Source organism: Trachurus japonicus, chromosome 3 (genome assembly GCF_045865225.1).
Source record: "Trachurus japonicus isolate A0001 chromosome 3, Traja_1.0".
In the NCBI taxonomy this organism is placed as follows: Eukaryota; Metazoa; Chordata; class Actinopteri; order Carangiformes; family Carangidae; genus Trachurus; species Trachurus japonicus.
The window spans coordinates 35383193-35399506 of record NC_140909.1 but is presented as its reverse complement, the minus strand read 5'-3'; the positions used below and the strand labels follow the sequence as shown (position 1 = coordinate 35399506).

The window sequence follows — 16314 nt, the reverse complement described above, 5'->3', positions numbered from 1 at the left end:
TGAGAGGAGAGCAGTGATAGACCAGACCGGCGCCGCCAACACACCCGGAATGACGCGATGTAGTTCCGGGTAGTATTTTCAAAATAAAATTGTATTGCCGTGTGATTTTTTTTTGTTGTTGTGAAAAACCAGCTGGGTAGAATGGCAATTAAGTGGTAATAAGTTTTAATGAGAAACTAGGCATAGCAATAGCTCTAAAGTAGGTAGCCCAGGTCATTTGTAGGCCTACAAGGAACAAAACGAAACTAAACAATATCTTGCCATTTTATTTTTGAACGAATAAATGCGGGACTTCCGTTAATTTATGCGCAACTGACTGTGTTTTGACTTGAGTGAAATTCCTGGGACATCAGCTGAGAGGCATGACCAGCCAAAGCCAAGAGTTAAAAGCGAACAGCTGATGTCACTAAACCAGACTCCAACTGGTCGTTTTTCCAAGTCTGAACGCAGCTTTTCACCCCTGACAATAAACACAACCACACAATTCGCGATGTTAGCACATTTAGTTATGTTCTTTTTTTCTTTTTTTTCTTTTAGTTATGTGTAGGCTAGGCCTGTGAATGTGTGTGAGAATGTTAAAATACGAATTACCCTAGGTAGGTCCCCAACGGGAAATTAATTTGTCTGTCAGCATCCCCCAGTGAATCCATCAGTAAACATGACTGAAGTCTCCTCAGGATGTTTAGTCTGTATCCTAGCAACGACTTCATGGAGAATTCACATGGAACTTCAGCAGTAGCCATTGTGTGATGTAGGCCTGTCTTCACCAAATATCTCTTCATCAGTCTTGTTGGGCAGAGACTTGACATTTCCCTACATCTCCACTTCCAAGCCTTCACCTTTGCACCACCAGCAGGACGGCAACCACAAAAGCACCTCTTCATCTCAGCTGGAACAGGGTGGTGTCCTCCAGGTCTGCTCCATTTTCAATGAAAGGAGCTCCTCTCCCCACAGAAGTATCCATCAGTAGTTGACAAAATATGACAAACACACAACAAAAATAAAGGTATAGCCTAAAGCAAAGGTAGAGTAAAAACTCAGAGCTACCAGACTTTGCTGAGCCAGTTGAAGCGCATGCTCTGGAATGAAAATTAAAATGAACGTTAATATAACGCAGTGTTTGTGCCACTGATCGCTGTGGAAAGTGCTTTGTCCACTCAGCATGGTACCAAAGAGGGTTTAGGCCTATGTCCACCTCGCTGGTCCAGACCAGTTAGTGCGTGGTCTGTGTAGCCTACTGGTTTTTGCAGTTCTACTGTCCTATTTCATTTCTTTCTTCTTTTTTTTTTTGCATTTATTTGTTTACTTTATTTATAATGGGACTCTGCACATTCATGAATATACAAAAAATAATACATTGCTGTAAATATGCCAGATTTAGCTCAAGAGCTAATTTCCATATAGTCCCATGCGCTGACAATTCTATCAATATAATCGTCCTTATAGACCCTCAAACAAAAAAAACAGGAGAAACCTCAGGGTGACAGACAGAGGAGGGAAGGGAACCCTCACCCAGGACGGGCAAGAGATAGGCTACAGACAAGAAAACAGTTTACAACATGGAATATGAAATAATCTGGTGGGCAGGCTGGGCCATAGCAGAGAGAGCAGGCCATCTTAATGGGAGTAGTGGATGGCGGACTGGTTCATGAGCAGGGAGGGCAGGTCGGTTTACCAGCAGGGGAGAGGGGGTGATGCAGGCTGTGGTTGGTGCAGAGGGATGGAGCTCTGGAGAGATCTGTGGAAACAGAGAGAGAGTGAGACACCAAGGCTATAATAATGATGGTTCAAAAATGTGCATGAGGAGAGAAGAGAAATAGTCTTTGTTTTTTTTTTAAACTTAAAAAGACCTGTGTGTCAGTTAATTGGCCTGTGCCACAAAGTTGTGTGTTCACAAATTACATAATGATTATGATTACCTACTACATAATTACATCCTTGTTAGTGTTGTTGGTCTTCTAGCAGACATCCCAACCTCTCAAATATTTATAGCGTGATAGGCTACATGACATGTATGGCTGACAGTTTTTGTTTCTGATTTAAATGCCCTGTTTTATTTTGAAATTCCTTGTCTTCTGCACTTCCTTCTGTGATTTCCTCGTGGGTCTCACAGTGTGTGATTGGTCCACTTGTGTCTTGTTTTTCCCTGTGCATTGGACCTCATTGTTTTCCCAACAGACAAATATCCAACTGGTAGGTGCACACGTGGTTAATCACAGTCACCTCTAGTGCTCTAAAGAAAAGTTCTAGAGCAGCATTAAAGACGACTAAACTAACATTCGCCGTTAAAAACATACTCAGAGAGGCATCAGAACTATTCATTATCAGTGTTCCTACTTGAGACCGGTCTCAAGACATATTTAAGGTCTTGGTCTTGTCTCAGTCTCTGTCGAGCTGGCCTCAGGATTTTTTCTCAAGGTCAAGACCACAGCTGCAGTGACATCTTTTTTCTTTTTCTTTTTTTAAACCAGAAAGGTCTCTCTGAAAGGTCACTTGCTCACTTGGTTTATGTGATGTAGGTTCAGTAACTAAGATAGGCTAATTAAAAATGTAAATAGTTCTACTAAAGTACTAAAGTAGAGACTTGCTGTGTTCTACTGTTCAATCCAAACTTTGTTTACATTAAATAAGGTTTAGAATTAGATTTTATATCAAATCATCTTTTCCTTTTAGCTGAGGAGGAATAATGTAAATATCAAGCCACACTATTATGAGGACTGGTACTAAATACAGTAATGGTCTTGGAAAATGGTCTCGCATTTGGCCCTGACTCAGTCTTGGGTTAGGTGGTCTTGACTACAATCAGGTATCTCAAAAGCTAAAAGGGATAGTTCAACATTTTCATACACAAGTTGTGACCTGCACATTCACCATGTTATGAAATAATCATGTATAATTATGTAACATTACAACACTTGAAGCAAATACTCAGAACTACTTGCGCTTTTAAAATCACTCCACCCAGCAGCCGTAGCCTGGAATGTAGTTCCGGCTGCATTTGCCTCAAAAACAATTCCCTCTTGTAATGTTCCATTATTATGATTATTTCATAGCGTGGTGAATGTGCAGGTCTTGTCCATGAGAGTGTTTTAGAGTTGTTGGATTGTTATTTGATAGCTAAGTTTTGAGGGACAGGGGACCAGGCTGTAGGCTACCGTTCACTGAGCAGCTCGCATAGCTGCTCCGCGGATCTCATAACAACATGCACTGATAATTAAAGGTGATGAACATACTCCTAATATAGGGTGAATTCAGGTATATTGGGACATCAGGTAATTTGGGACAGATAAGGAAAAACAATGCTTCCACTTGCCTTGAATGGGCTATGGCAAAGTTAAAGGTGCTTATACATTCCTTTGGATGTCTACATTAAAAGTCACATTAAATGTTTTGGGTGACATCACACAGGGGGGTGTGGTCAGCATCAAACAGGACGCTGACCCCAAATATCAGGAGGTAAGCAAAACGGCATGTGCTTTTGTTGGAATTTAATATAAGGCTATTACATTTGTATGACTAATTTACTGTAGGTATGGAAGTTATATTAAGATGTGTGATGCATTGGTGTACTAAAATAAACAAACATTGGTTTGTGAGGATAATTTGGGACAGCATGTTCAGGTTATTTGGGACAGTGTTTCTGGGTTTATATTGAAATATTACTATAGTGTAGTCATATCTTACATGCTTAAAAGTGAGAAATTCTTACACATATAGGGAAAACAGGTACCTTTGTACATTTCATCATCATTTCATTATCAAATCAGCGGTTAATGTGGAATATGTGAAGTGATGTTCAAAAATAGGTCAAATTGTTTTATCTCTTATTATGTCATGAGTTATCTTTATTTTATATATTTATATTTAACTAAATATAAAAAGAAATGTATTTTTAAAAACATGCTTGCTTCTCCCGAGGTCAATAGTCTGCTCACATATGTTTTAGGCTATTAAATCGGCTGTTTGTTGAAATGACTCGTATATTTGGTTGATTTGGTTACAAATCACGAGATTATAAACAATACACAACATAAAAATAATAGACTATAGGCCTAATATACATAAATAAGCAATCTATTCTTGTCTTTTTTAATGTAATTGCAGCTCCATGCAATATCCCATTGCACAAGCCTGTGTCCCAAATTACCAAACCTACTGTCCCAATTTACCAAACAAGTTGCAAAAAAAACGTTTTGTGTCAAAACCTTTAAAATAGTGTGCTGTGCTCTCACAAAAGAATTTTAGCACATAATTGTTTCACATAAAGAATGCAGACACCTAGAGGAATCCAGACATATCTCATTTGTTGGGTTATTTATTAATCTTGATGACAAAAAATGGCTCAGAAAATGAATTTACAAAAATTGTCCCAATATACCTGAATTCACCCTAGACAAATTTGCCAAAATGTTGAACTATCCCTTTAAGAAATATAATGGAAAGTCTCCACATTCCAGTCCGGTAGGTGGCGGTAGAGCGCCTGAAAGCGGAATAGCCTACTAACCGCTGATGACATCAAAAAAGAAGAAGACGAATAATGTCCTGTCAACTTCCGCGAAAACAACGTGAGTGGAGAATGTCCACATGTCTCCGAAATACGCCTTTATTCTCACACTACAGTTGTATTTAACTAAACACAACCGTCTGCGCACATTTCTCTGTAGAACATCGACCATTGTGTGAAAGTTTCTCCGTGACAGTGCTCGCTAACTCAGCTTCAGTCAGACTTTACCCGCAACACCATCAGCACAGATACACGAGTCGTCGTTAAGCAGGTGACAAGCTGCACTTTGACTGTTTGAGTCCTTCGTTTGGTTGAATGTGTTGGCCATGGGACATCCCAGCCTGGAGAAGATCACTGCACTGCAGCGAAACCCGGCGAACATCAGAAACCTCTGCATCCTGGCACATGTCGACCATGGTAAGTTCATATTCAACACCTGTCGTAGGCTACGTAACGTTATGTGTCAGACGAAGCCCAGTCTGATTAAAGGGAAAGAAAAGAAAAACAGTGACTATTCGTAATGTAAACTGAACCATCTGCGTCCGTAACGTTACAGGCAAAACTACTCTGGCTGACTGCTTAGTGGCGAGTAACGGGATCATATCCAGTCGGCTGGCTGGGAAGGTGAGTGACATCTTCTACCTTGTCATGCATGCACCCACATACACACACACACACACACACACTCAGGGCCGTTGCTAGGAATTCTGGGCCCCCTGAAAGAATACTAAAGTGGCCCCCTGCCCCCTGAATTTTCCACTTTTTTTTCTTAGACTATGTAGGCTATGTATTATCATTTTTTATTTAGCCTACTTTGTTTTGATGCTAATGCAGCATTACTATGAGTATTAGTCAGGGTCTAAGCAGAATAATTCAGTCATACAAAGATTAGACTACTGGGGTTTTTTGTGGGCCCTACTGGGCGCTGGGCCCCTAGAGTTATCATCACGGTTCTCCTATACAACGGCCCTGCACACACTACACACAGCACCACCGCTGTCCATGGTGACGCTCGAGCCCCTGCACCGATGCGCGTATCATGCCTACACAACGGTGATGGGACTTACAAGTTTTCATTCGCCATACACATTGATTCACAACACAAAGTCACACACACATCGCTCCTGACGTGCAAGACTATCAATCAAGTGTCCTTGATGAGTTTGAGTTTATTTGTTGAAAACCCCCACAAACCATCCACAGAGACTTATTCCTATGTTCTTACATTACTATAGAGCGTCTCTATGTCCTTTAGTTGTGCCCTTTTGTTTTGTTTATTCTGCTTTCCTCTTTGATTAGTTTAGTTTAAGTTTATTTCGGAAATGTTAAAAGAAATAAAACATAATACAGAAATGGACAGACATAACAAATAAAAACTTTGCAATTGCAATTAAAATGCATCCAAAGTAGGAGCAAACGGGTGATCTTTGAGTAACTTGGAGAAATAAAACACAAACAGAGCATAGATACAATGAGATAGACCTGTTACACGCTGTTTATTTACAGATTTTGATTGACAGATAATTGAGGACCAGGATCCAATCAAATAGATAGGCCTACCGGTCTCGACCCGCGTGGTGCCGGGTCTTGTTCTGGCAGGATTCGGCTCAACTGAAGCACTGTAGGACCTCGACATGCTGGACTCCACTGACAGTAAATATGTTACATTGCAGCTGCGGTACCTGGACAGCAGAGAGGATGAACAGATCAGAGGCATCACCATGAAGTCTAGTGCCATCTCTCTGCACCATAGACACGGTAAGACACTGTAGTACATTTCTAGAGTGCGGACTGAATTAGGGAAAAAAGCGTTTAGTTATGCGGCTCCATTAACATGGAACAACCTCCAGGCTGAACTAAAATTGTCTGAACTTGTATCTCTTAATGTATTTCGTCACTTCTTAAAGGTCCGACAACAAAAATCAATTGAGCGGTGCCTTTGCTGACCAACCTTGTCACCATGACCCCCTTGCTCCTGCATTTTATAATGTTGACGACGTGTGCTGCTGCCCTCCTGGCCAGGTCACCCTTGAAAATGAGATCTCGATCTCAACGGGTCTTTTACCTGGTTAAATAAAGGCTAAATAAAATAAAAAATAAAAAAAAGTACTTCACACTGTTGGAGGCTATTATCCTGGATTTCTTTTTACTGGTTGTACACAGTCTGTCTCAGGGGCGTATCCAGACATTGTTGATAGGGGTGGCCCAAGTAGGGCACTGACTTATGGTGGGGCAGCATGAAGCATGAGCGCCTACACCACACATCACAAACACACACCCGACTCTGTTAGTCCTCTGCACCTTGGATTCATCCATATAGTTACCTAAGTTGCTGGTCCTCTCTGTGAGCACAGACCTCCACCTGTGGAGGGGATGAAACACAAGAGACTCTCTTTTCATACACCCACACAGGTTTGGCCAGTGGTTTTGTCTGCAAAACCCATATCTACTTCAATTACTAACTCTGCAAGAAAAATTAGACCTACTAGTCAAAATAAATAGTGGCAACATACAATTGTGATAGAAGACCTAAATATTTTATTCTTGAAAAAATAAAAAATAAAAACTTGACAAAAGCTAGTATAAGACAATGTATAAAATGCCTCTGATTGGGCTTATAGCCCATCATATTTTGAGGTGGCACCACCCCGTGGCCACCCCCCCCCCCGACATCCAGCTATTCCATGAATTAGAGTTCTGTTTCTGTCGTCTGTCATCATGCAGAGTTCCTGCACTGAAATATTCACTATGGATGTATCACTGTAACTAAAACAGATCTGTGTGAATCTTCAGACACAGATCTTGGTCAGTTAAGAATAAGTTCTCATGTTGTGGTTGGTCACAGTGATGAACAGTCCTGTCCTAGCTGTCGTATCATACTGTAGATGATGGGATGGGATTTCTGTGAGTTTATTTAACAGTTCAGATCAGCTGTTATGAAAACTGAAAACTCAAATTTTCCTTCTCAAGGTTCATCAACTCAGGGTTAGAGTCAAATCTAGTAGTTTTTTGCTTGTTTCTGGAGTTTGACATGGCATCGCATGTTAATTCTCCTCAGTCCAAACAGAAGGAATGTGGAGATATGACCGTGGTCTTTGTGTCCCTCTGCTCAGGAGATCAGGAGTACCTACTCAATCTGATAGACTCTCCTGGTCACGTCGACTTCTCCTCAGAAGTATCCACTGCTGTCAGGTTGTGTGATGGCGCCATTGTGGTTGTGGATGCTGTGGAGGGGGTGTGTTCACAGGTAAACATCTCTTTTGATTGAATAACTGTAATTGTGTAGGCTGTTGGTATACAGTAAGTGAGGGACATTTTAGCTTTCACTTAACAGAACATCATGTCACCCAATTAACATATTAAATTGTATGATAACTTCATGTGCCCAATTGGCAACTTACAAAGCATCCCTTATGGACAGCGTCCCACATGTCTGCTCCTGCCAGAAAGATCTCCACATACATTTTCACAAACTGAGAGTGTGTGTGTATTTTTTCTTGATTTAATGTGTATTTACATTTTTTAAGTATTTTAATAAATCATTTGAATATTTTTACCCATTTTCAATTCAATTCAATTTTCATCACTTCCTTTCTTTTGATATGGAATGTTCACATGAAGTGGAAAAACAGCTTTTTTTCTTAATTTTTGCATGTTAAACACAAAATGGGCTTAGTGTATGTGACACCTCAACTTTCCAATTTTCTTTATAATTAGACCATGATCTTGGTCTCTTATAATTATGAGGGAAGGTGTCTATTTCTTATTCTGTGCATGCTACCCTGTAAGCATTTTCTATCCTGTAAGTAAAAAATTGGTGTTATGATGTTAAATATAGGAACTACAGCCATATCTTTTTAGTGGATACTGATTGTGTTTACCATATACGTATATGCTATAGTGTAAATAGCATAGCTGACATGAAATGTGACGGTCATGTGTTGTGTTTGTGTTGTGTACAGACTCAGGTTGTGTTGCGTCAGGCGTGGTCGGAGAATATCAGGCCTGTCCTGGTCATCAATAAGATTGACCGACTGATCATGGAGCTGAAGCTCACGTCTCAGGAAGCCTACAGCCATCTGCGGAAGATCCTGGAACAGGTGAGGGGTCCGAGTCTCCCCTGACAGAAGCCTCAGTCTTCTGTAACTCTATAAGCCTGTGTTGGTGGGTTTACCTGTGTTGAGCTGTGTTAGTATATTATAGACCAGGGGTACTCAAATACATTTGTCAAAGGGCCAGAATTTTTCTTAACAGACACCTTGGGGGCCGCACATTCAAATAGGCCTTGATTGAAGTTAAATTCACCTTTTTCGTCTAATAATTTAAATATTTTTATTTTACTTGTAAGCACAAAAATTTTATTTATACACTTCATGGTGTTTTGTATGATATAAAATGAAAAATCTTGACATTATCATATCATCATTTACATATCATGCTGGAGCTTTACACTGCTGACTTGTATCCTCAGACATGCCCTGTGATTTTCATCTTAAATATGACCTGACCATCACAGGACATGTCTGACTCTGTTCTGAGGATACAAGTCATTGGTCCTGAAATGTGTGTTTCTCTTCTATAATACACATTCTACATCTCGGAGGCGACGTCTTTCCACACATGGGCTTCCTTCACCTCTGAAACGAGGCTGAGCTCAGTGGGAAACAGTAGGAGAGACACAGGCCGAAGGCACCGGGACACAACACCGGGGGAGAAGCAGGTCGTGCAGCTGTGCGCCGCAGACGTGCACGGAAAAACAATTGCGTCTCATCAAATGCGTGCGGCTACGGCTTTGAGTTGTGAGCGTGCATGACGCGCGGCTACATTGAATGGGTTTGAGCGCGCGCAAAAGACGCTTCATCTGAACGGCCCCCCATGCATGATGCACACAGTTGAACCAAGACGGTGGTGAAAATCACCCACGGTCTCTGCAGACAGGCAGGGAAAACCCTGCAGTCCAGCCCGCTCCCCAAACACTCGCGCATGGTGATTTGGGTTCGTCAGCGTTTCTGTATCCCAGTGCAGCGCCTCACAGGCACACACAAACGCTGTGGACGTGTTTCCATGTCCCAGCGCTTTGACTTACAGGCGCACGGAGCCCAAGAAATACAGTAGGCTATACAGTAATATGTAAACTAGTAGAACTCAGTCGCGGGTCTGATTGGAAGGTTCGGCGGGCCGGATGCGGCCCGCGGGCCGCCTATTGAGTACCGCTGTTATAGACCACTGTAACTAAGCATTTGTGTGCATGTTCCACCTGGCAGGTGAACGCGGTGACAGGACATCTGTTCACATCCAAAGTGTTGGAAGAGCAAGCGGAGAAGGAGGTTGAGACAGAGAGCAAAGAGACGGAAACCGGTGAACAGGTTTATGACTGGAGTGCTGGGCTGGAGAAGGTCGACGACTCCCAGCTCTACTTCTCTCCTGACCAAGGGAATGTGGTCTTTGCCAGCGCCATAGATGGATGGGGCTTCAGGTGAGGCTGCTCCATCACTACTCCATGTTCAATCACAACAGGACTGGAAGTCTAAAAATGACTGTCTGTCTATTCAGAAGATTTCACTGGTCAACAGTATGGAATATGCCATTTGTATATTTGATATTGAAGTTGAGTTTATGCAGTTTGTGTATAATAATGTATAAAGTGAGAAGAGGTTACAAAATAAAGACCCAGGCACTCAAACCACATAATATGCACACAGCTAATAAGCTGAACTGAATGAAACTGTATTTCAGATGAAAGGAGTGTTTGGATGTATCCTGATTTAGGAGTTTAAACACTGAATTACTGGAGTAGTATTGTCTTTTTGATAATAATAATAATAAAATAATAATAATAAAAGACAACATAACCTGTCATAGCAGACCTAATTGCCAAACTTTTAAAATGATGTCAAGTTGTCATAACAAGGACATCTCAAACAATGTCAACTTTCATCAAAAGTGAGATAACTTACCGATTGACACTTAACGACAACTGTCATACATATTCATTAATGTTCATGACAGGTGTCATGTCATGGTTATGACAGTGTTATGCCAGTCTTATGAACATGTATTCAAGTAACGTGTTACCACATGTTGTGTTTTGTAGCATCCAGCAGTTTGCCCACATCTACAGCCAGAAGATGGGTATTAGAGAGGAGGTGCTGCTCAGAACCCTGTGGGGGGATTACTACCTCAATATGAAGGCAAAGAAGGTCATGAAAGGAGCTCGGGTAATGGAACTACACTACTGTCTTTTCAGTATCCCATCATATTATAATTAGGGATGGGTAATGATTTTTGAATAGTCGAATAGTCGTTCAGTTAAAAAAAATCGAATAGTTTGAGACAATCGTCTTGTCTGAAAAAATGTAAATGTTCCGTTTTTACTGTGGCAGAAGGAGAAACATGGAAAGACTCCACCAGAAAGTTCTGTGTGAAACTCTGTCAAATGAAAACAGCTCAAACTCTGCAAGGTGCGGACTGTGATGAGAAGCTACCGGTTAATTATTCGATTAATAATCGATTAGGACCCTGCAATTATCGAATAGTACTTTTGCTTGAAATGCCCATCCCTAATTATAACAATAAATATGGGATTTCTTCCAGCACCAAGCATTTGGATCTGAAACCAATATAAATCCATCTGTTTCTAAAAAGACTTTCTGTGCACTTTTTAAATGAAAAAAAAGTAATAATTTGGTGTATTATGTAACAACTTATTACAAAATGTTCAAGAACTTTATTACAAAATGTGGCATTATTACATCATGAGGTGAAAATGTATTACATTATTACATAATGCCGTGCTACAAACAGCAAGGGCATTTGGGGCATGAGGACAAAGATTCTTTGGTCTGATAATAAAACTGGACTGAAGTAATCTCTAATTGTATACATCTAATGTGTTGTATTTGCCTCCCTCTTTGCTGCAGTTCAAAGGGAAGAAGCCACTGTTTGTGCAGCTTGTGCTGGATAACATTTGGAGTTTGTATGACGCAGTTGTCACAAGGAGGTGAGAGATGTTACCATCGTAAATGTAAAATCACAAGCACTGTTGTTTCTTGATTAAATTGATTCTATGTTAGAAGAGGGAATGTACGACTCAAACCTTGTCAGAGTTAAGACTACACTGACTGGATTTTTTAACAGCTACACATTCATAATGAGCTAATAACTAAATCGATGGGAGTTCAATATCCACTAAATGATAGATTATAATATATTTATCATTTTGCACATTGTCAACACGTTTTAATCCTCACCCAGCCCTACTTTGGCTTGTATTGTATCACTGAGCTCTCCAGCTACAGCACTAAACCAACGAGGCCTGCAGATAGTTACAACATCACCAGGGTTACCACTAGGGTTGCAAAGGGGCGGAAAATTTCCAGAAACTTTCCATGGGAAGTTAAACTGGGGAATTTTGGAAATATTCCAACTTGGAAACTTTCCATGGGAATTAACTGGAAATTGGGGATAATTTAAACAAACTGTATCATATCCAAACATAAATGTAAATATTTTGTTTTGTAATAAGCAGACATCCATGCAAAATAATACAATTAAAAAACATGACCCCCCCCCCAAGTTCCCTGTTAAGGGCCAACCTTCAATTTTGTAAATTTCCCGTTTATTCCCATATATTCCTGTTAATTCCCATGGAAATTGAAAATTCTCTGAATTTTGCAACCCTAGTTACCACACTACCATATCTTCACAAAATAGCTGTAATGGTGGAACATGTCAGGTCCTGTGGGCATCCATACCCTGCCATCTTTAGTAATGGGATCATGTTTCTCTCTCCAGGGACAAGGAGAAGGTGGAGAAGGTGGTGACATCGCTCGGTGTGAAGGTGATGGCCAGGGATTCTCGTCACTCTGACCCCAAAGTCCTCCTGACCGCCATCTGCAGCCAGTGGTTACCTGTCTCCCAGGCTGTCCTCTGTATCCTGGCTGTCTGACATCACCGTTGTCCTGTCTGCATCTCTGTTCATTTGTGTCTGTACTGTACATTTCTTTAACACCAACTGAAGCCATGGTGTGTGAGAAGCTTCCCAGCCCTTTAGAAATGGCAGAAGATCGTGTGGAGAAACTGATGAGTGTTGGAGTGCGACGATTTGACTCGTTGCCCCCAGAGACTCAGGACCTGAAAAAAGGTAGACTCACACTCACACTCACACACACGTAGATGTGGCTGGACCAGTGGGGTTTTTCTCCTTCAATGGACAAGAGAGTTGAGAGAGAGAGACAGGAAATGGGGGCAGAGAAGGGGGGAATGACACGTAGGACAGGGCCGCCTACTGTACATCTAATGTATAGAAAAGTTCAGATAATGGAAAACAAATAATCATAAATATAGACTAGAGGTGTATCCAAATATAGACTGGATACACCTCTTGAAAGATGGCTTTGGTTTGTTATGGCCCCAGTATAGTGATCTATCTTACATGTGTGTTTTCCAGTGTTCCTCCAGTGCTCTTGCGGGGAAGATGCTCCAGTCATCGTCTTTGTGTCCAAGATGTTTGCTGTGGACGCCAAGGCTCTGCCTCAGAACAGGCCGAGGTAACTGGGACTGTGTGTGTCAGTCGACGACGATGCTGCGTTCAGGTTTTTCCTTAAAGGGATAGTATCATTTTTTTAAAGTGGGGTTGTATGATTTACAAATATCCCCTAAGTACTTTAATTGCAGTAGCAGACTCTCTGCACTCCTCCCGTTAGCAACGCCCGCCCATAGCCCTGCCCAGAGATTTACAACATACAGTGTTGTGAACAGACCCAAAGAAACGGCCTATTTTCGTGGCCTAAAAGAGGTTTTACCTGAAAAAAAATACACAGTTCCATTGTTCGCTATAATATAATTTTTTCCAGCCCCTCAAAGTGCAGGAAAAACACAGTTTTTATTTGGACCTAACCAACTGCTGATCGGCGGGCGCTAACCCTGGGCCGGACGGATACGTGAGTTGGTTAGCTCCAAATAAAAACTGTGTTTTTCCTGGACTTTGAGGGGCTGGAAAAAATTATATTATAGCGAACAATGGAACTGTGTATTTTTTTTTCCAGGTAAAACCTCTTTACTACTTACTCTACTGCAATTACCGTATTGACCCGAATATAAGACGATATTTTTTCCGTCAAAAAAAGTCTGAAAAAGACGGGTCGTCTTATATTCGGGGTCTAGATATTTATATATGCAAATCAGCGGGTGACATCAAACAACGTCTGTCCAAGCAAGTCAGGGCTTTTCTTCCTCACTCACACACCAGTCACCTGGAGAGATGCAGCTGCGTCTGAGAGGATGATCGCGCGTGTGTGCACCAAGTGTGTGTGTGTGTGTGTTGCCCCTTCGCCACACAGCAGAGCGCTGCCACACAGTTACAGCTCAACTCGACTCGGTTTAGGTCATTTTAATCACAGCTGACTCCGGGGGCGGGGTCGTCATATCACAGCGGCTACGGCCGCGTTGTCGCCGGGGACAGGGACACACCGGACACGCAGGCACCGAATAGCTGCGAAGCGCCGAGAAGCTGAGCCAGTTTCCTTTCGGGGCTCATGTTAAACGATTGTGTTGTTCACACCAGACGTCCTGCAGATCGTTTCGGTGTCTGGTCTATTTTGTGCGCGAGCTGCGAGTGATTGCGTCAAGCCAGGCAGGTCAAACAAAGAAACATGAGAGAATCCGCTCAACTTTCAAAATCAAAACAATTTTCAAAATAAAACACCGCAATTGATGCGTGTGCCTTTTTGTGTAAACAGAGCGCAAGAGAGATGGACACACACCTACACACATTCAGAGAGATCAGTGGGCGCTACAATCTACCAGAACGTTATTTCACAGATACTGAAAACATGATTTTAAAAAGATTAATTTTTTCTTTGATTTTGTCTGAAAAAGGTATTTTTCCAAAGACAGGTCTTGAAAAAGGGGGGTCGTCTTATATTCAGGGTCGTCTTATATTCGGATCAATACGGTAAAGTACTTAGGGGCTATTTGTAGATCATACGTACAACCCCACTTTAAAAAAAATGCTACTATCCCTTTAATGCCCCATAGCTGTGGAGACGAGGGCTGGGTTTTAAAGAATGATTTTCCGATTCATATCGACCTTTATTTGAATTGATTCGTAAAATCCTTCTACATCAAGTAGCGGCTGCAAACTTGATCGATAAAACTTTTTGTTTTGTTTTTGAGCAGGCAACGCCATCCATTACTTATTCCAGCAGAAAAATAATGTCTGCAAAACAGCAAAAATAAAAGGTTCCTTGCACACATGGTAGGGGCTTGGACCCAAATAAGACAAGACAAGCATTACAACCACAGCCTTCACTTTAAGGATCTCTTCCTCTTTCTATGGTCTGAGTGGCACTGCATCTCTGATCTTAGTTAGATAGTTGAGGTTAGGGTTGATGTAAGTCTGACGTGTGTGTGTGTGTGTGTGTGTGTGTGTGTGTGTGTGTGTGTGTGTGTGTGTGTGTGTGTGTGTGTGTGTGTGTGTGTGTGTGTGTGTGTGTGTGTGTGTGTGTGTGTGTGTGTGTGTGTGTGTGTGTGTGTGTGTGTGTGTGTGTGTGTGTGTGTGTGTGTGTGTGTGTAGAAAGCCAAGACATAACAAAATACAGCATATTGTTCGAAAAAGGAGTAGGAAGAAGTAAAAAACTTTTTAATTTCCCACCCCTTTTTAACTATTCTTCAGTTTGTAACTACTACATAATACCTATATAAATATATACCATATATATACACACATAATAATTATCTCAATCCTAAATAATATAATACACCTATATAAATATATACCCTAAATACACATCATTAATATCTGTATAAATATAATATTCCAAATATAAAAATATACTACATACATATCCTTATAAATATAAATATATATATATATATATATATATATAAAACCCCCCATGAGTGACAAAATACCAAGGACGTTCACGTCGCCCGGATCGGCGTCACCGGGGCCCCACCCTGGAGCCAGGCCTGGGGTTGGGGCTCGCAGGCGAGCGCCTGGTGGCCGGGTCTCCGTCCACGGGACCCGGCCAGTCCCAGCCCGAAGGAGCGACGTGGGCCCGCCTTCCAGTAGGCCCACCACCCGCAGGAAGGACCATGAGGGGTCGGTGCCGTGTGTTTTGGGTGGCAGCCGTGGGCGGGGGCCCCGGCGACCCAATCCCCGGACAACGACTCTGGCTTTAGGGACATGGAATGTCACCTCGCTGGGGGGGAAAGAGCCTGAGCTCGTGCGGGAGGCTGAGAGGTATCGACTAGAGATAGTCGGGCTCACCTCCACGCACAGCCTGGGCTCTGGAACCCAACTCCTTGAGAGAGGCTGGACTCTCTTCCACTCTGGAGTTGCCCATGGTGAGAGGCGGCGAGCTGGTGTGGGCTTGCTCATAGCCCCCCAGCTCAGCCGCCATGTGTTGGAGTTCTCCCCACTGAACGAGAGGGTCGTTTCCCTGCGCCTTCGGGTCGGGGATAGGTCTCTCACGGTTGTCTCGGCCTACGGGCCGAACGGCAGTGCAGAGTACCCGGCCTTCCTGGAGGCCCTGGGAGGGGTGCTGGAAAGTGCTCCAACCGGGGACTCCATCGTTCTGCTGGGGGACTTCAACGCTCACGTGGGCAGCGACAGTGTTACCTGGAGAGGTGTGATTGGGAGGAACGGCCTCCCCGATCTGAACCCGAGCGGTGTTTTGTTATTGGACTTCTGTGCTAGCCACAGTTTGTCCATAACGAACACCATGTTCAGGCATAAGGGTGTCCATCAGTGCACGTGGCACCAGGACACCCTAGGCCGGAGGTCAATGATCGACTTTGTAGTCGTG

The 16314-nt window shown here is 42.4% G+C and overlaps 1 protein-coding gene across 1 annotated transcript in view; it reads left to right on the top strand.

Annotated features, from left to right (window-relative positions):
* The first annotated feature begins 4517 nt into the window (after window positions 1-4517).
* Window positions 4518-16314, top strand: part of efl1 (elongation factor like GTPase 1) — a 32158-nt gene continuing 20361 nt past the window's right edge. Inside the window, exons 1-11 of the mRNA XM_085771394.1 lie at window positions 4518-4921; window positions 5061-5128; window positions 6178-6262; window positions 7618-7751; window positions 8467-8604; window positions 9769-9980; window positions 10599-10722; window positions 11425-11504; window positions 12299-12435; window positions 12525-12647; window positions 12954-13053. Of these exons, the coding sequence (XP_085627520.1) occupies window positions 4831-4921; window positions 5061-5128; window positions 6178-6262; window positions 7618-7751; window positions 8467-8604; window positions 9769-9980; window positions 10599-10722; window positions 11425-11504; window positions 12299-12435; window positions 12525-12647; window positions 12954-13053 (1292 nt within the window). The 5' untranslated portion in view covers window positions 4518-4830. The remainder of the gene's footprint in view (window positions 4922-5060; window positions 5129-6177; window positions 6263-7617; window positions 7752-8466; window positions 8605-9768; window positions 9981-10598; window positions 10723-11424; window positions 11505-12298; window positions 12436-12524; window positions 12648-12953; window positions 13054-16314) is intronic.